This window comes from Macaca mulatta, chromosome 1 (assembly GCF_049350105.2).
Source record: "Macaca mulatta isolate MMU2019108-1 chromosome 1, T2T-MMU8v2.0, whole genome shotgun sequence".
Classification (NCBI taxonomy): Eukaryota; Metazoa; Chordata; class Mammalia; order Primates; family Cercopithecidae; genus Macaca; species Macaca mulatta.
Window position 1 is genome coordinate 60,730,720 of NC_133406.1, and position 19,226 is coordinate 60,749,945.

A 19,226-nucleotide genomic window follows, 5' to 3' on the forward strand; every position below is an offset into this window, starting at 1 on the left:
ATCAACACAGGTGTGGGCTCCGGGTCTGAGACACCGTTCGTCTCACACGAGTTACGGCAATACCCGACACCACCCAGCACAACAGCTGTCTCTCTACCTGGAACCTGGACCCAGCTTGCTTCGCGGGTGCCGAATGATGACGTACCCTTGCACCTGGCGATGATTGGTTCGCGTAGAGCGGCGTCGTCCGCCAAAGCGACTCGGACCCCGGACCTATGTTCTCGCGAGAGTTAGCGGCCTCCGGTGTGGGATGGCCGCGGAGCCGGGCGGAGCTGGCCTGCGGCTCCCGTGGCCGGTTCTCCGGCCGGAGACATGGCCCGGGGGCCCGGCCCGCTAGGCAGGCCTCGCCCGGATACGGTCGCCATGCCCAAGAGAGGAAAGCGACTCAAGTTCCGGGCCCACGACGCCTGCTCCGGCCGAGGTAGGTTAGGGGGGCAGGGGCGCCGAAACATTTTGGGGCTGGCGGCTGGGAGGGGGCTGGACCGTGCGGAGGTGAGCGCGTTTGTCCGCAGCTGGAGGGCGGCTTGGTCCGGGGGCCTGCAGCGAGGAGGAGGTCTTTGGCGGGGAAGACGCTGACGAGAGAAGGCCTCTTCCTTGAGGGTTGGTGCTGTGTTGCAGTGACCGTGGCGGATTACGCCAACTCGGATCCGGCGGTCGTGAGGTCTGGACGAGTCAAGAAAGCGGTAGCCAACGCTGTTCAGCAGGAAGGTAAGCTTTGCGCGAGCCTTTAAAGACTCATGCCGCGAAGACAGAACTAGGCATTTTATTTTGTTTTTCTTGCAATCCTTCAGTCGTCTTCCTGTAACCGTGTTTGCTCTTGTCAATGTTAACTTATATATTGGGGGCGGAGGAGGATTAGTCAAGAGTAGCAGTTTCTGCAGCAGAAGTATTTTCTTTCTTTCTTTGCATTTAAAAACATGTTTGCATACTCTAGTTTCCACTGCATTGTTCTTGGGTAATCTCTTTGCTGTAGTTCACATATATTTTACTCTGCAGTTTGCTTCCTTGTTTAATAACCTTGGAGTGTTCTTTTCCTTTTCGGTGTTTCTCTTGCTTTCAGTCTGTTCACTCATGGGGCTGAGACTTGTATTTTATGACACCTACTGCCTCCAGCTCAGGACCAGGGCTAAATTGGATTCAATTTGTCTCAAACATTTCTCTGTAGAACTTAAGAGAATACAAATCATCTTGTATCTTGCAGGGTTTATAGTGGAAAAATTGTGCACACCTTTTTTCTTCAGGGCTGAAAAAAGGAGTTTCTGCAACTTTGGAGTCAGTTTGCCCATTACTTTCCTTTCTTTTTTGTATTTAAAATACTAAAATCTTTATTTTTTTTGGTGATAGATTCTCACTTTTCTCTCTCACGATGTTTTTATCCCCCCTTTCCTGAATGGATGCTGATACCTTGGCTAAGTTGTTTGTATTTCTGGGTGGAGCTGTGTGCCATCTCATTCTTCTCTTATTTTCTTCTAGTAAAATCTCTTTGTGGCTTGGAAGCCTCTCAGGTTCCTGCAGAGGAAGCTCTTTCTGGGGCTGGTGAGCCCTGTGACATCATCGACAGCAGTGATGAGATGGATGCCCAGGAGGAAAGCATCCATGAGAGAACTGTCTCCAGAAAAAAGAAAAGCAAGAGGCACAAAGGTATGGAGCTTGCTCTCTTTTGGTTTATTAGACCTGCCTGTGGCGACAAATTGAAGATGTTACTTTCCCGGTAGCACAGGAGGAGGTATAAGAGGTGATACCAGGAGAGTTTGAAGAAAACTTGGCTCTCCACAAGAACCTTGGTAGTGGGACAGGATTTAATACACTTGGGCTTTCTTTTTTCTTTTGTCTGAATTCGAGAGGGAAAGAGATTAGTATGTGTTATAGAGTTCTGGAACTGTGAACTGGACTATAGTAGCCCTTCATTGAGAACATGTTATTATCAGGTTAAAAACCCACATGGCAATGTGGAAATAAAAGGCCTTTGCATTTCTGGATTTCTGAATGTTACTGTAAGGAAGCAGAGATGTAACCAAAAAATGTTTTCCCAAATATGTGGATTTTATGTTACAAGTTTTGTTACACACAAACATAGACATTATCATGGGCTTTTAAGTGCTCTACAATTAGTAATGTCTGCTTCATGTCTAGTAACTACTGTGGGAAATAGAAAAGTAGGTGATTTTTTAAATATCCTAATGGCAATGAAATGTACACAAATGAAGCAAAGAATAGTAAACTGATGGTATATAATGTGCCAAACCATCATTCAGATTCTGGGTTTTCCTCCAGACTTAATGAGTCAGAATCTCTTGGGATGGAACTCAGAATTTTTTTTTTTTGAGACAAGGTTTTGCTCTCTTGCCCAGGCTGGAGTGTAGTGGCAAGATCATGGCACACTGCAGCCTTGACTTCCCGGGCTTAAGTGATTCACCCATCTTTTGAGTAGCTGGGACTACAGGTGCCATGTCATCATGCCTGCTAATTTTTTCTATTTTTTGTAGAGACGGGGGTCTCACTATGTTGCTTAGGTTGGTTTTGAGCTCCTGGGCTCAAGCAGTCCACCCACCTCGGCCTCCCAAAGTGCTGGGATTATAGGCATAAGCTACCATGCTTAGCCCAGAATTATTAAAGCTAAAGTGGTTCTGATGATCAGCTGCGTTTAGGTGAAATAGTGAGACTGGGCGCAGTGGCTCACACCTGTAATCCCAGCCCTTTGGGAGGCCGAGGTGGGCAGATCACAAGGTCAGGAGTTTGAGACCAGCTTGGCCAATATGGTGAAACCCTGTCTCTACTAAAAATACAAACATTAGCTGGATGTGATGGTGTGCACCTGTAGTCCCAACTACTCGGGAGGCTGAGGCAGGAGAATTGCTTGATCCTGGGAGGCGGAGGTTAGAGTGAGCCATCACATTGTGCCACTACACTCCAGCCTGGTGACAGAGTGAGACTCTGTCTCAAAAAAAAAAAATCATCATAATAATAAATGATGTATGTATTTTTGGTCTCAGATTTACCAGTACTTTCACCTGTACCTGAGAATCAGATAATAGATATTTTTATTTGTTAAAGTATATTGAAGTAATAAGTTAATGAAATTAATGGTATGATTGCTTTGGAATTACTCCAGTTATTGTTAGTCATATTCCTCTTTTTCAGGATCCAAAAATTAATACAGGTTGAGCATTCCAAATCTGAAAAGCTCCAAAATTTGAAATTTTTGGAGCACTGACATGATGCTAAAAGGAAATGCTTATTGGAGCACTTCGGATTTCTGATTTTTGATTAGGGCTGCTCAACCAATAAGTACAGTCAGGATATTCCAAAATGCGGAAAAAGCCAAAATCTGAAACACTTCTGGTCCTGAGCGTTTCTGATGAGGGATACTCAGCCAGTATTGACATTCTTCATACTTATTTGTCCTTAATTTTTAACTTAAAAGTTGCTACTTGGCCGGGCGCGGTGGCTCAAGCCTGTAATCCCAGCACTATGGGAGGCCGAGACGGGCGGATCACGAGGTCAGGAGATCGAGACCATCCTGGCTAACCCGGTGAAACCCTGTCTCTACTAAAAAAATACAAAAAACTAGCCGGGCGAGGTGGCGGGCGCCTGTAGTCCCAGCTACTCCGGAGGCTGAGGCAGGAGAATGGCGTAAACCCGGGAGGCGGAACTTGCAGTGAGCTGAGATCTGGCCATTGCACTCCAGCCTGGGCAACAGAGCGAGACTCCGTCTCAAAAAAAAAAAAAAAAAAACAAAAAAAAAAACTTGCTACTTATCACCATTCTATTAGGGATTTATCTTGTTTTGGACTTGTTCCACAGAATGGCTTAGACTTAAGAAAAAATTGAGATAAAATTTATTCCTTTAAAGTGTACAATTCAGTGGTTTTAGCATATTCACAGAGTTGTGCAACCATCAACATGGTCTAAGTTTAGAACATTTCCATTACTCTAAAAAGAAACCCCATACTTATTAGCATCCCTTCTCATTCTAAACCCTCCTCCAGTCCTTGGAAACCACTAATCTACTTTCTGTCTCTACAGATTCACCTATTCTGACACTTCGTGTAAATGGAGTCATACAATATATAGTCTTTTGCATGTAGCTTCTTTCATTTAGCATAATGTTCTCAAGGTTCATCCATACTATGCATGTATCAGTATCTCATTCTTTTTTATTCCTTTTTGTTTGCTGCTATGAACATTCATGGACAAATTTTTCTGTGGACGTAGGTTTTTTCATTTTTGGTTAGATAGGAGTGAAATTGCTGTATTATACAGAAACTCTCTGTTTAACTTTTTGAGGAATTGCCAAACCATTTTCCAAAGTGTGTGCATCGTTTTATATTTCCACCAGCAGTATATAAGAGTTGCAGTTTCTCTACATCCTTACCAACACTTATTATTGTCTGACTTTTTAAATTATAGTGGATGTGGATTAGTATTTGTCTCCTTGTGGTTTTGATTTGCATTTCCCTATGGCTAATGATATTTGCCCATTTTAAATTGGATTATCTTATTATTTTTTTAAAAATTTTTTGAGATGGAGTTTCGCTCTTGTTGACCAGGCTGGAGTGCAATGGCGTGATCTCGGCTCACCGCAACCTCTGCTGCCCAGGTTCAAGCAATTCCCCTGCCTCAGCCTCCCGAGTAGCTGGGATTACAGGCATGCGCCACCGTGCCCAGCTAATTTTTTGTATTTTTAATAGAGATGGGATTTCTCCATACTGGTCAGGCTGGTCTCGATCTCGAACTTCAGACCTCAGGTGATCCACCTGCCTCGGCCTCCCAAAGTGTTGGGTTTACAGATGTGAGCCACCGCACCCAGCTGTCTTTTTAATACTGAATTGTAAGACTTCTTTGTCTATTCAGATTACCAGTCACTTACCAGATATATGATTTGTGGCTTACAGGCTCTTAACCATAATTCATATTTTACTTCCTTATTCTACTTTACCTCCGTTAGGGTTCTCCATTCCATCAGACTGGTCTTTTTTTTTTTCCTTTTAGATTTCTTTTTATTTTATTATTTTAGCAGGTGTAATGTATTTTTCTTCTTTTTTTAAAAAGCCTTTTTTTTAATGACACATGTAGAAGAAGAGAGAATAGTCTGATTATAACTCCATATAACTATTAACCCAGCTTCAACAGTGATCAACTCATGGCTATTAAAAAGTTTTTTTTTCATCTCTACTAAAAAATACAAAAAATTAGCCGGGCAAGGTGGCGGGTGCCTGTAGTCCCAGCTACTTGAGAGGCTGAGGCAGGAGAATGGCGTGAACCCAGGAGGCGGAGCTTGCAGTGAGCTGAGATCCAGCCACTGCACTCCAGCCTGGGTGACAGAGCCAGACTCCGTCTCAAAAAAAAAAAAAAGTTTTTTTTCTCTTTCTTTTTTAAATTACCATTTTGTTTTTATATGCTATCAATTCACGGCCATTTTTACTTCAGCCATTACTCCCCCACCCCAACACACACACACACACACACACACACACACACACACACACACGCTGGCCATTTTTACTTCAGCCATTACTCCCCCACCCCAACACACACACACACACACACACACACACACACACACACACGCTGGCCATTTTTACTTCAGCCATTACTCCCCCACCCCAACACACACACACACACACACACACACACGCTGGCCATTTTTACTTCAGCCATTACTCCCCCACCCCAACACACACACACACACACACACACACACACGCTGGGTTATTTTACTTCAGCCATTACTCCACCACCCCAACACACACACACACACACACACACACACACACACACACACACACACACACGCTGGGTTATTTTGAAACAATTTCCAGATATACCATCATCATCTCTGTAAATATCTTAGTAGTTATCTTTTTTAAAATACCATTATCACATCTAAAAGACTTAACAGTAATTTCTCAATGTCATTAAAATCTTGTTAGACTTTTCTGTTTACTGTTCTCACATGTTTTGCTTTTCTGAGTCCCTTGGTTTCGTGTTAGCATTTATTCACTTGACATGCTTTTCCTCTTAACCTATGCCTGTCAAAATTCTTCATGTCCTTCATGACTTACCTCCATGAAGCTTTCATTTACTGATTCTATTTACTTCGTTTTGAAAACTCATTTAATAATTATGTATAAAACACTGACAGTTCTTCATTGTTTACTAAATTTTGTCTCTAAAGACAAAATTTTTGATAGTACTCTGCTTTGTAAAAGTCCTTATGGGTCTCAGTAGAGGAAATTTTTGTTTGTTTTTTTGGTTTTTGTTTTGGATTTTTGAGACAGGGACTCACTCTGTTGCCCAGGCTGGATTGCAGTGGTGCAGTCATGGCTCACTGCAGCCTCGACATCCTGGGCTTGATTGATCCTTGCACCTCAGCCTCCTGAGTAGCTGAGACTACAGGCATGTACCACCATGGCTGGCTAATTTTTAAGTTTTTTTATAGAGACTGTGTTGCCCAAGCCGATCTTGAACTCCTGGGCTCAAGCCATCCTCCCACCTTGGCCTCTCAAAGTGTTGAGATTACAGGCACGAGCCACTGCAGTCAGCCACAATAGAGGAAATTTTAACTGTCATTTGCCTTCTCTTTCAGAGAGAGAAGAGGTAATATGGAAGAAAGTGGGGCCTGGACATGGTAGACTGAGTCTTGCATGATTACTGGAGATTATAAGAGGGATAAGAATTAGAAAAGATGATGTTTTAGACATATTGGGTCTCTGTTGTGAAGAACCTAGCCAAAGAACTTGATCTAATCATAGAGTTGTGGGAAGTAGTTAGCTAGAAAAGCAGGGGCAACTTTGGGGAGATGGTGTTAGGGCTTTTTCCCCAGGAAGGAAGAAAGCTGATAATTTTAGGATAGTTCTAGGACTAGGTTTGAAATAAGGGTTAGGGTTAGGATTAGCTCAGATTCAGGTTATGTTTACAAAGCATGTGTATTAACTGAACCTGAGAAGTATAGTAGACATCAAGGTCAGGAGAATTAACACTAATGAGTGAAGAAGGAAGAGATAGGGATACTTTTTTTTTTTTTCCTTGAGATGGAGTTTCACTCTGTCACCCAGACTAGAGTGCAGTGGCATGATCTTGGCTCACTGCATCCTCCGCCTCCCAGGTTTAAGCAGTTCTCTGCCTCAGCCTCCCAAGTAGCTGGGATTACAGGCGCCCACCGCCACGCCCAGCTAATTTTTTTGTAGTTTTAGTAGAGACGGGGTTTCACCATCTTGGCCAGGCTGATCTTGAACTCCTGACCTCGTGATCCACCTGCCTTGGCCTCCCAAAGTACTGGGATTACAGGCGTGAGCCATTGCACCCAGCATGGATATGTTGTTAAAGAATGACTAGGTGTCTCTGGCAAGGATCATAGGTCAAACTTGCAGTGAAACAAGGAGAAACTAGAAGAAACATGTTTACAGGTAGTTGTGTGTAATGAGAATGCACTGTAACTTATCTGTTTTTTTAATTTAATTTGTACTTTGAGATTTCCTCATACCATCCTTTTTTTTTTTTTTTTTTTGAGATAGAATCTCACTCTGTCACCCAGGCTGGAGTGCAGTAGTGCCATCTCAGCTCACTGCAACCTCCACCTACCGGTTCAAGCGATTCTCTTGCCTCAGCCTCCCAAGTAGCTGGGATTACAGGCATGTGCCACCATGCCCAGCTGATTTTTGTATTTTTAGTAGAGACAAGAGTTTCACCATGAGGATGGTCTCAATCTCTTGACCTCGTGATCCGCCTGCCTTGGCCTCCCAAAGTGCTGGGATTATAGGCATGAGCCACTGTGCCCAGCCTCCCTATACCATCCTAAAGTCAATTTTGTTTTTTTCCCGACTGAAAATGTTTAGTGGGTGGAGACTTAAGAGAAACCAAGAGCAGGGCTTAATAGCATAAAGCTGAAATTCGGAGTCAGAAAATCTTGGTTCTATTTCCTTTGAGTGACAAGGTTTTTTTTTTCTTATTAGTAAAACGGGTGCAATAATATTTTTCTTATTCTATTGAAGAATTATTAGAGTTGAATGATACAATGTGTGCAAAGGCACTTTTGAAACTTCAAAATGATGGCCAGGTGCAGTGACTCACGCCAGTAATCCCAGGGCTTTGGGACGCCGAGGCGGGTGGATCACTTGAGGCCAGGAGTTCGAGACCAGCCTGGTCAACATGGTGAAACCCCATCTCTACTAAAAAATTAGCTGGGTGCGGTGGAGCATGCCTGTAGTCCTAGCTACTCTGGTGGCTGAGGCATGAGAATCGCTTGATCCTGGGAGGCGGAGGTTGTACTGAGCTGAGATTGTACCACTGTATTCCAGCCTGGGCAACAGAGTGAGACTCTGTCTCAAAAAAAAAGTAAAACTTCAGAATGGTATTGCCGATAGTTGTTAAGTAAAGGCCTTAAGAACAAAACCTATTTACTTGGGCAACAGGAGGTAAAAGTTTCCAGCAGCTAGGATGAGCAGGAAATGATAAGTTTGAAGCGCTTCCGTGGACCTATTTAAAACCATTTTCTTAACTGTGCAATCCTTGGGAGAAATGAAATGAACGAGTATCTTCAGATATGTATGTAGAAGATCAGAGATTATTCTTTTTTCTGTTTCAGAAGAACTGGACGGGGCTGGAGGAGAAGAGTATCCCATGGATATTTGGCTGTTGCTGGCCTCCTATATCCGTCCTGAGGACATTGTGAATTTTTCCCTGATTTGTAAGAATGCCTGGACTGTCACTTGCACTGCTGCCTTTTGGACCAGGTTGTACCGAAGGTGCGACCACAGAGACCTCACTCTTTTATCTGTGTAGCTGATTTCATTACTGTTTGTGATTTGGAGCTACTCACTGGATGGTGACCTCTTTTCACTTTCTCTACTCCATGTTGTCTGGGCATGACCCAGCTTTGGACTCCTTGAGCTCCTCTCTAATTTAAATTTGATATTATTTATTATCCAGGTAATTGTCTTCCATGTGGTTGCCTCCTTCCCCACTCCAGTATCCAGTTTCAGCAAAACGTCTTGCTTCAAGTCCCAGAGAGAACTGTCTTTGACTTTTCTTCAGAGGCTTATTTTAGCTAGAATGTTCAAAGCTGCAGATGCCTATCTGCTCATCTTTCCAGCTGGATTAGGTGTTGCTTTGATTTGCTAGTCATCTTTAAGTATCACACAGTTTTTGTACTTATGCAGCCTTATGTATAGTTGTAGTGGTGAGGAGTAGGTAAATTATGTGATTAGTAAAAGGGCTCATTTTTGATGCTAGGTGTGGAAGTGTAGTGACAATTGTAAACTGTCAGGCTGTGGTGGGAAAGAATGTTGAAGTAGAAAGGAGTAGAGAACTCATTGTAGACCTGACAGGAGAACCTGGTGGCTCTTCTCCAGTATAGGTTCCTCTAGGACAGGTTCTCTTTGAGCAGTTAAAGCATAATATACTGATACCAAGTCAGAGTTTACTCTTGTGTTCAGGAAAAAAGTGAGGATTTCAACTTTAAAAATGGATGGTGAACTGCAGGATTACAAGGCAAAGACGTAAAAGTTGCCAAGAGGTCAAGTAGCACTGGGGACAAGCTACCTACTGGCCAGTGGAATAGTGCAGTAAAGTTCATACAGAGACCAGGAGTCTTAGGAGACTGACCTAGAGCAGGAGAGACAGGTCACATATTGGTAGGAGTAATGTGTCATGTTTCAGGCACTACACGCTGGATGCTTCCCTGCCTTTGCGTCTGCGACCAGAGTCAATGGAGAAGCTGCGCTGTCTCCGGGCTTGTGTGATCCGATCTCTGTACCATATGTATGAGCCATTTGCTGCTCGAATCTCCAAGAATCCAGCCATTCCAGAAAGCACCCCCAGCACATTAAAGAATTCCAAAGTAAGTGAGAATTTGTGTTGGGGTTTGACTAATGGACTCTTGTATGGTAGGCCTGTTATCATGGCTTGTCTCCAACTTCCTTGATGGGGAGGGGTGTAGGTCCCAGGCTACTAAGGGACTAATGTAAACTTTCAGGGCTCAGAGATTTCACTTCTCCAAGACCTTTCTGCTGTGCTAGCTGGCTTATCTTATACTTACCTTAAAGCTTTCCGGTGCTTTTAGTGTATTCTTTATTCTTTTTATTTTATTATTATTCTTTATTCTTTTTATTTTAATTTATTTTCATACATTGTACATTGGACCCCTTTGTACATGTAGGGGTACATGTAGGGGCTAGGAAGAGCATAACTGAAATGGTAGATGTATGCTGTAATTTTTAAGAGGGGCTTTAAATCACGGTACAGAGGTATGACGTGAACGTCTCACTATTTTTCTCTTTCTAATGCAACCTTGACATCAGGGATTCCCCTTTATTGTTGACCTTCTTAAAGGATTCTGGTGTAGACTTGACTTCTGTAGCATTTGGAAGTGCCCTGTGCCAGACTATTGCCAGGCTCTGGTAGGTCATCTCATAGACTATAAGGTACCCTGATTCATAAACCTTAGTTCTCTCAAGTTCTTTCTGTGTTCTAGGCTCTTTTTATCTCAGGATTTCCCTGATATTTTATATTCATACATTTATATTCAAGTCTCTTGTCATTCTTCTGATTTGTAAATATGTCTACTAGCCTTTGGTCCATTCTCTCTTTTTCTCCTCCCTGGTAAAATTACTAAATCATCTTTGCCAAACAAGGTTACTCTGTTCCTACCTCAAATCTGATGTTCCATAGCATTTCCCATTCTCTTGTAGTTTGTTTTTATGGTATTGGACTTTATATAATGATTCTTCTCCCCCAGTTTAGCTCTAGGGTGATCCCATTCTACCTGATACATATTAATTAAAAGGGTACTATTGATTTCAAGATTATCGAGGTTCCCCCCAGCCTTGTAAACTGAGGTGGTCAGGGCCATTGGCTGAGCTCAATTTAATATCATGCTAACTGGTGGATTTAGAGAAGGAGTAGAATGCCAGGAGAGTAGGATTTCACCCAGCAGCTGCTTCTGCCTGTAATATGAGTGGACAGTGTATCTTCTCACATTTACAGTGTCCCTTTCCCCCAAAACATTTGATAGTATCATATTAACTGTGGTGAGTGTGGGGATCATCCGAAAGTTAGCCATGCCAGGAGTGAATCAATTGCTGGGAGCAGAGCAGCATTGGGCAAACTCCTCATGCTTGACACATCTTAGCGGCTCCAGTGCACAATGCAAGTGCTACTGCCTAAATTCTAAAATACCCCTATCTTCATATTCTTATCATTGTCTATTAATTTTTTTAAAGTGACTGTAAAAAGCCAAAGTAGAATGAAAACTAAGGTCTTAATCCAGATAGTAAGCCCAGGCCATCTGGCTGCTGCTTTTGTGCCTTGTTAGAGATCTTCTGAAGAGGGTGTGGGGCCTGCAGTGGCAGGTGTCCCATGCTTGGCCTTGCCACTTGTATACCCATGATTGCGTGGCATTCAGGGAGTTGCCAGCATGCCTAAAGGAAGTTGTCCCATGTTCCTGGACTCCAGCTTTTCGTATTTGATTCCCCCTCTCTCTCTTTTCAGTAGCATAGCTTGTGTGGGACACTGGAGCCGTTGTGATGGCAGCAGAAGTGTTTTCCCCTTAAAGCCAAGCCCATTAATTTTGATGGAACAGCAGGACGTACAGGGCATGTCTGAAGGGCAGGACAGCTGGCACGGCGGACGACCCACCCCTTATCCCCTGGGAGGTACTTCACTTCTTGTGCTTAACCCTAGCTGTAGCCTGGCTTTCACTGAGGGGCTTATTCTAGACAGAATTCAGCCTAGCTCTGTAGTTTCCTTACTGGCTGTCTGCTCCCAGAGGGTCCTGAGCAGTTTGCTTCTATTATAGGGCCAGCCTCTCTGCCTACCTTATGGCCTTGTATCATCTTGCCTGGTGGCTGCTGGCTCTCCTTACATTTTAATGTAGAGGATTAGCCTGCTGAATCAGAGAGGATGCCCCAGTTTCTAGATACCACGTTTCTGTCTTTGAAGATAAGAACAATAGGGGTTGATGTCAGTAACCTCTGAGGTTGACTTATATTGGTCCCTCCTCTCCTTATTGAACAGCCCTGGGATTGTCTGTTTTTATGTTGAACCAGTGTCAACTTGGGAGTCTATCTGTGCCAAAGTAAAATCTCAGCATTGGGACTGTGGCTGGCTTTAGAGCTGTCAAACAGAAAGGTTTTTGCTGATTATTTTGATTAGTGTATTTTGATTTTTTTCTTTTTCTTTTTCTTGGTTTATTTTATTTTTACTTTCTTATAGTGCTTACTTTTCTGGTGCAGAAAGATTGTTGGGAACAGACAGGAACCAATGTGGGAATTCAACTTCAAGTTCAAAAAACAGGTATGTGGTCTTCTCTTTGTTTTTCAGATAACACCTTGTTCTAAGAGATTTTCCTAGATATCTTTCTTAGTCTGTTTGTGCGGCTATAACAGTACCACAGACTCTGGGTAACTTAAAAAAAGAACAGAACTTTATTTCTTCACAGTTCTGACGACTGGGAAGTCCAAATTCTTTGCAGGTTTGGTGTTTGGTGAGGGCCTGGTCCCTTTGCTTCCAAGATAGTGTCTGATTGTGTCCTTCAGAGGGAAGGAACACTTTGTCCTCACATGGTGGAAAGTGGAATGCCAAAAGGGGCTGAACTTAGTGTGGAGACTCTCTTATAAAGGCTTTAATCCCATTCATGAGGGAGGGCCTCCCCAGTAGGTCACCTCCTAAAGGCCCTACCTCTTAATACTGTTGTGTTGGAGATTAGGTGTCCACATGAATTTTGGAGGAGACATAAACGTTCAAATCATAACACTGGACATGAAATTGCCTTACTAAAATCAAACAGTATATAGCCTAAAAATCCAAAATCTGAAATGCCTCATAATCTGAAACTTTCTGAGTGCCAACATGATGCTCAAAGAAAATGCCTTTTGGAGCATTTTGGATTTTGGGGTTGTGGATTTCAGATGCTCAACTGGTATAATGCAAATATTCCAAAATCTGAAAAAATCGGGAACACTTCTGGCCCTAAGCATTTCGAATAAAGGATACTCAACCCGAAATGCCATGAAAACAAAAACTATGTTGTATTGAAAGACAAGGATAACAACCTACTGCAAAGAGTAAATCTTGAGTGGATCCTGGATAAGTGAACAAAGCTATAAAAGACATTTTGGGGCAATTTAGGAAATCAGAATGTGCTATGGATAATATGAAATAATTGTTAATTTTCTTATGGGTGATAATGATAATGTGGTTATATGTAAGTATATGCTGAATTATTTACGAGTGACGTATAAATGTTGAGAGAACATATTAAAAGAATAGTTCCCAAAAGATTAATTGCCATTACAGGATAGCAGAAGTCTTAAGTCACCTTTACTTTGTCAATATATTTATGTATTATTTAAACTTATTTACCATTGAAAAAAGCTTTCATTATGGAGGGGGAAGCCTCATGTATCTCTGAATGTAAGCCTAAGAGACAGAAGACAAATTACATGAACTCTCCAGTTGCCAAGCCAATGAAAATTTTTTAAAACCTGGAAAAATTATGCCAGAGGCACACACATTGTTTACTAATCTGATTACTGGCCAGGCCTTGAACAGTGACAGTATTACTCAAAGGACAGCTGTATTATTAGGTGTAATTATGATCACCCTATATTCTTATGTGGAATTATGAGCAGATATGGCAATCGGTTTATAGAAACCCATAAACCCATTTCTCAGTAGAGGAGACAGGTGAAAACACATGGAGTGGGGTGGGGTGGGGGGTGCGGGGGTGAGGTGGGAAGGGAGGTGTTTTCACTTGTCTCCTCTACTTAGTGTCTCACTGATGAGACACAAATACTATTATTCCTCACGTGATGGCAGGTGGGTTACAGATAAGTTTGTAGTTAAAGTAAACCTTATTTTCTTATTTATTTCAAAAACATGGTTCTGGGGAAGAATTTTAGTTCTCATATTTTGCATTTGATAAGATCTGCACAGTCTGTGGTATTCATTAGACATTGGTAGTAAGTCCACCATAGACCTTTCTGAGAAGGAATTGAGAGGCAGTCTTAGCAGTGGTGAAATGTGACTAGAAGCAGACAGTAGGATTACTGCAGGAAAGTGAATGCTGAGATTTCCTTTAGTTCCGAGACTTGTGATTCCTTTGTTTTATGGGGTCTGGAATTAGGTGGCCACTTCTGCTTCCTTCCCTTTTGTACAGCAGATGTTCTTTGGAGTCTGACAAGTTACAAGGAATTTGCAATCTTTCAAACATTGTAGAACCTCTGGTAGAGGCTGTAAGTTTCCATTTCTTGTCAGATGGCAAGGGATACCATCTAAATGAAGTATAAACCCGCTCATCCAAATGTATTTCCCCTTCTTTCAAAGGGTAGATTTTCTTTGATCTCTGTATAGAAACATATATAAAGAGAGAGGAGATAACGGAAAAATGTATCTCACTAGCTTTAGTTGAGCCATAGGATTTTCTTTGGTAGACTCTTAGAGCCATATACATTTCTTCTAAGCCATTGGGTTAATTCTTAGTTCTCTTTAGTCCCCTAGGTTAAAGAGCAAGTGTACAGGAGGATTGCAGCCTCCCGTTCAGTACGAAGATGTTCATACCAATCCAGACCAGGACTGCTGCCTACTGCAGGTCACGACCCTCAATTTCATCTTTATTCCGATTGTCATGGGAATGATATTTACTCTGGTAAGTAGGGACTCAGGATGTCATTCTCAGCTCTTTTTTTTTTGTTTTTTATTCTGAAAGGAGGTGAACCACAGCTCTTTTTTTTTTTTTTTTTTTAAAGAGACATGGTCTCACTCTGTCACTCAGGCTGAAGTGCAGTGATAGAATCATCGCTCACTGCAACCTAAAACTCCTGGGCTTAAGCTATCCTCTTGCTTCAGCCTCCCAAGTAGTTAGGACTACACATGCGCACCACCATCCCTGGCTAATTTTTATTTTTTGTTGCAATGGGTGTCTCACAGCGTTGCTGAGGCTGGTCTCAGACTCCTAGTCTCAAGCAGTTCTTCCACGTCGGCCTCCCAAGTGCTGAAATTATAGGTGTGAGCCACTGCCTTCAGCTTTTTTATAGACTTTTGCTATATCTGAGGTTTGAAGGATATTTGTGAGTTTAACCATGAAGGAAAGTATCTTTAAAAAAAAAAAAGTTTGAAATCAGTCCTGTATATTAGCAACAGACAGATTTGTGGAGACGTTAATTATATCTGAGAATATTTTACCTTCTTTTCTTCATTGTAGGAAAGGGAATGTTTTTGCATTTTCATGTGTAGTGGTCATTAATGATTGAGAAACATTATCCTATTAGGAAGAATGATGAGATATATACATGAGCACTGTATGTCAGGACCTTGAGGCATGCATAAGGGGTTACAAATGAGATATTAAAATATAGAGTGACCGGCTCAGCTCTGTCCTTTGTGTGATATTATCACTGTTCAAGGCTTGGCCAGTAATTAGTAAACAATGTATGTGCCTCTGGCATATTTTTCCAGGTTTTAAAATTTTTTCATTGGCTTGGCAGCTGGAGAGTTCATGTAATTTGTCTTCTCTGTATCTTAGGCTTACATTCAGAGATACATGAGGTAACCCTTCCACAATGAAAGTAACTTTTTTTTTAATGGTAAATGACTTTAAATAATACATAAATATACTGACAAAGTAAAGGTGACTTAGACTTTCACTATCCTATAACTGCAGTTTATCTTTTGGGAACTGTTCTCTTAATGTGTCTGTTAATATGTACGTACTCTGTCTTAAATAATTTTGTATAATTGAGATTGTGTCATATATGCAGTTTTTTTTTTTTTTGAGACAAGAGTCTTGCTTTGTAGTCCAGGCTGGAGTGCCATGGTGCGCAGTCTCGGCTCACCGCAACCTCTGTCTCTCGGTTTCAAGGGATTCTCCTGCCTCTGCCTCCGAAGTAGCTGGGATTACAGGTGCCCGCCACCACACCCAGCTAATTTTTGTATTTTTAGTAGAAATGGGGTTTGGTCAGGCTGGTCTCAAACTCCTGACCTCAGACGATCTGCCTGTCTTGGCCTTCCAAAGTGCTCATTAGTGAGGCTTTCTTTAGCATAGTTTAAACCTGAAGCTGAGAAGGCCTTATAATATTGTCCTTAATTTTTTGTATCTTTAAAGGTTGGCTGGGTGTGGTGGCTCACTCCTGTAATCCCAGCACTTTGGGAGGCTGAGGTGGGAAGATCACCTGAGGTCAGGAGTTTGAGACCCGCCTGGCCAACGTGGCAAAACACTGTCTCTACTAAAAATACAAAAATTAGCTGGTCATGGTGGTGCACACCTGTATTCCTAGCTACTCGGGAGGCTGAGGCATGAGAATTGTTTGATCCCGGGAGGTGGAGGTTGCAGCGAGCCAAGATCACATCACTGCACTACAGCCTGGGCAACAGAACGAGGTCCTTTCTCAAAAAAAAAAAAAAAAAAAAAAAAGATGTTCGTGTTATAATTTAGAGATTAATCTTGTGACGTAGCCAGTGTAAATTAGTGTGGACTATTTCATTTCGGAGTGAGCTGTTGGAAACCAAGGTTGTGTAAGTTGGATACTGAATCTGCTTTTCCATTTCAGTTTACTATCAATGTGAGCACGGACATGCGGCATCATCGAGTGAGACTGGTGTTCCAAGATTCCCCTGTCCATGGTGGTCGGAAACTGCGCAGTGAGCAGGGTGTGCAAGTCATCCTGGACCCAGTGCACAGCGTTCGGCTCTTTGACTGGTGGCACCCTCAGTACCCATTCTCCCTGAGAGCATAGTTACTGCTGCCTATCCCTTGGGGCAGCCCTGAGTCTAGTCCATTAGTAATCAGATTCCAGTTTGGACGGGGCGGCTGGATTGTATATCTGGTTAGTAATGTACATGCTCTTCAGGTTCTAGGGCTCCTGTTAGGGGAGGGAGAAATGTTGAATCAAGAGGAAGAACAACTACTATGATTTATAAACATATTTTAATGTAAAAATTTGCATTTAAAAGGAGTGGCCCTGTTTTCTGTGTTAAAACCCCATTTGGTGCTATTGAGTTTGTTCTTTATTCTTTTATCCCAGTGAAAATTGTTGATCTTGCTCTAGGGAAAAATTAAACTCTTTGAATCTCCAAACAAGGAAGTTTCAGCATTCCCTTATGGATTAGAGGAACCTTAGAGGCCTGAAATTGTTGCTTCCAGTTTAGCTGCCCCTCAAATTCAAGTGAATATTTTCCCTTCTCCCTTTACCCTTCTTCAGAAATAAAGCAGGTGACAGGGTTTTCAGAATCTTACCAGATTGACTTGTGTATCTTTTTAAAAAAATAATTTGTGATATTTATTGCATACATTTTCTTTTGCCAGTTTTGGATTTTAGGTATTTCTTGCATGAGGTTGATAGTGATGATGATGACTTTATACCCTTGGTACTATACTAGGAACTTTACATAGTATCTCAACTTCTTACAGTCTTGCAAGGTAGGTGGTATTATTCCCATTTTATGGTTGAGAAAGCAGAATTAGTGATTATACCTATAACACCAGTAAAGGCAGAGCCAGGATTCTGACCCAGGTCTTTTTGTTATACCACAATTTAAAAAGATGAGTCTCATTTTTCTTGTGGTAGATGGTGGTAAAAGGGTAAAAGGGAGAGTGTACATAGATAAAAAAAAAAGTAAAAGGGTAAGTGAAAAGTTGATTGTGGTATATACCTTATTCTAATCAGCCGAAAAAGTATAGAAGATTGATGAAATGATATTTTAAATATGTTATTTCTAAGTGAAATGTAAAACCAAGAAAGCTATTTCAGGAAGGATAGTGACACTTTCATTGAACTGTTAGAAAGGCATTTATTATGCTAAAATGTCATTAACAAAATGCATTGCATGTTGAAACCAGCCTCTTGAACCATAAGCACTTAGCGACTTTGCTCTGCCCTGTACTGTGCTGCTTCTGCCGTCATCCTGTGTGCCTACAGAAGCCTGGTCTTCATGCAGAAATGCTTATGTCCTCCTGTTCAGATGACTCCTGTTGTTCAGGTGTACTCTGAGAAGAGGATCACAAACATTTTTCTGTTTTGCTAAGAGGAAAACCTTGCTGCTTGTCTCTCCTCCCATCCTCCAACATCCAAAATTAACCAGTGAGCTGGATATTACCTGGATATTGCCAGGAGGTGGGCATTAAGACAATATTCTTTAAAAATGAAAATCTTGTGGAGGAGAATCTTTGAGGCAAACTGCTAAATTTGCGGGTTTTTTTTTTCCTTACCATCTTCCCCAGGAATATTCTTAGAAAGCATCTGCTTAATTTTGCTCCTAACAGCTAACCCTATCCCACGTTGAGGGTGGTAATACAAGAGTGAGCCTGGGTCGGTCAAAAACAGAATTTGGGCATTTAAGTGATAACAGACAAAAAGCCTAAGGACAATGAGCACTTTGCAAATCTCTACAATGAAAAGTTGCCTCTTTGAGGCAGGAGGAGAGAAGCACAGTCCCTGCCTGGTTGCCTGAACTAAAGATGCCATGGAGCAGGAGTGTCTTGGTGCATTGTTCCCCGCTTAGGAGTACCTTTAAAAAGGGGGTGAAATAAATTTGGCTTAATAATTGTATTCTGACTCAGCTCTGAGTTTTTTGTGTCAAATTCCATGGTACAGTGACAGATACAGTACTAGATACTGCCTCAGCTCTCTTCTCTCAGCATAATATTGACAAACACTTGGTAAAATGTGTTATCAGTGTATCTTGGCTTCAGCCTTCCTCTGCATTGACTGAGTTGCTGTTTCTAGCATGATGCATGCTTTGTTAGTGACAGGACGTGAAGTGTCTCAGGGATTTCCTTTTGGTGAGGACCCCAGACCACCCAAAGAAGAATTGGAACTTTCTGGACTACAGGTTAAAAACAGCTTTATAACTTAACATATGTATATGTTATATATTACATATATATAAATATATAACATATATATATAAATATATACCGGGATTTTGCTCTGTCAGTCAAGCAACATAAATTGACCCTTGAACACTGTGAGAGTTACGGATGCAGACCCTCTCACACAGTTGAAAATCTGCTATAACTTTTGACTGCCCCAAAACTCAGTAGTGTGCTGTTGACTGGAAGCCTTATTGATAACACAAACAGTTGATTAATGTGTATTTTGTATATGTAGTATATACCTTATTACAATAAAATAAGCTAGAGAAAAAAATGTTATGAAGAAAATCATAAAGAAGAGAAAATATCTTTACTGTTCATTAAGTGGGTCATCATGTTGAGCAGGCTGACGAGT

General features: G+C 41.8%; 1 protein-coding gene across 6 annotated transcripts; it reads left to right on the plus strand.

Moving 5' to 3' along the window:
- Nucleotides 1–217: 217 nt before the first annotated feature.
- TMEM183A (transmembrane protein 183A) lies at nt 218–18,545 on the plus strand. 6 transcript variants are annotated; one of them, XM_028840564.2, is made up of 8 exons: nt 218–421; nt 619–708; nt 1,474–1,641; nt 8,588–8,747; nt 9,661–9,841; nt 12,214–12,294; nt 14,500–14,647; nt 16,548–18,545. In XM_028840564.2, the coding sequence occupies exons 1-8, from the start codon at nt 313–315 to the stop codon at nt 16,640–16,642; spliced, it is 1,032 nt and encodes a 343-aa protein (XP_028696397.1). In that variant the 5' UTR covers nt 218–312; the 3' UTR covers nt 16,643–18,545. The 6 variants fall into 6 exon arrangements, with proteins under 6 accessions (XP_028696397.1, XP_014974114.1, XP_028696424.1 ...); XM_015118628.3 differs by having other exon boundaries at nt 8,591–8,747; nt 14,492–14,647; XM_028840591.2 differs by having other exon boundaries at nt 8,591–8,747.
- Nucleotides 18,546–19,226: the final 681 nt, after the last annotated feature.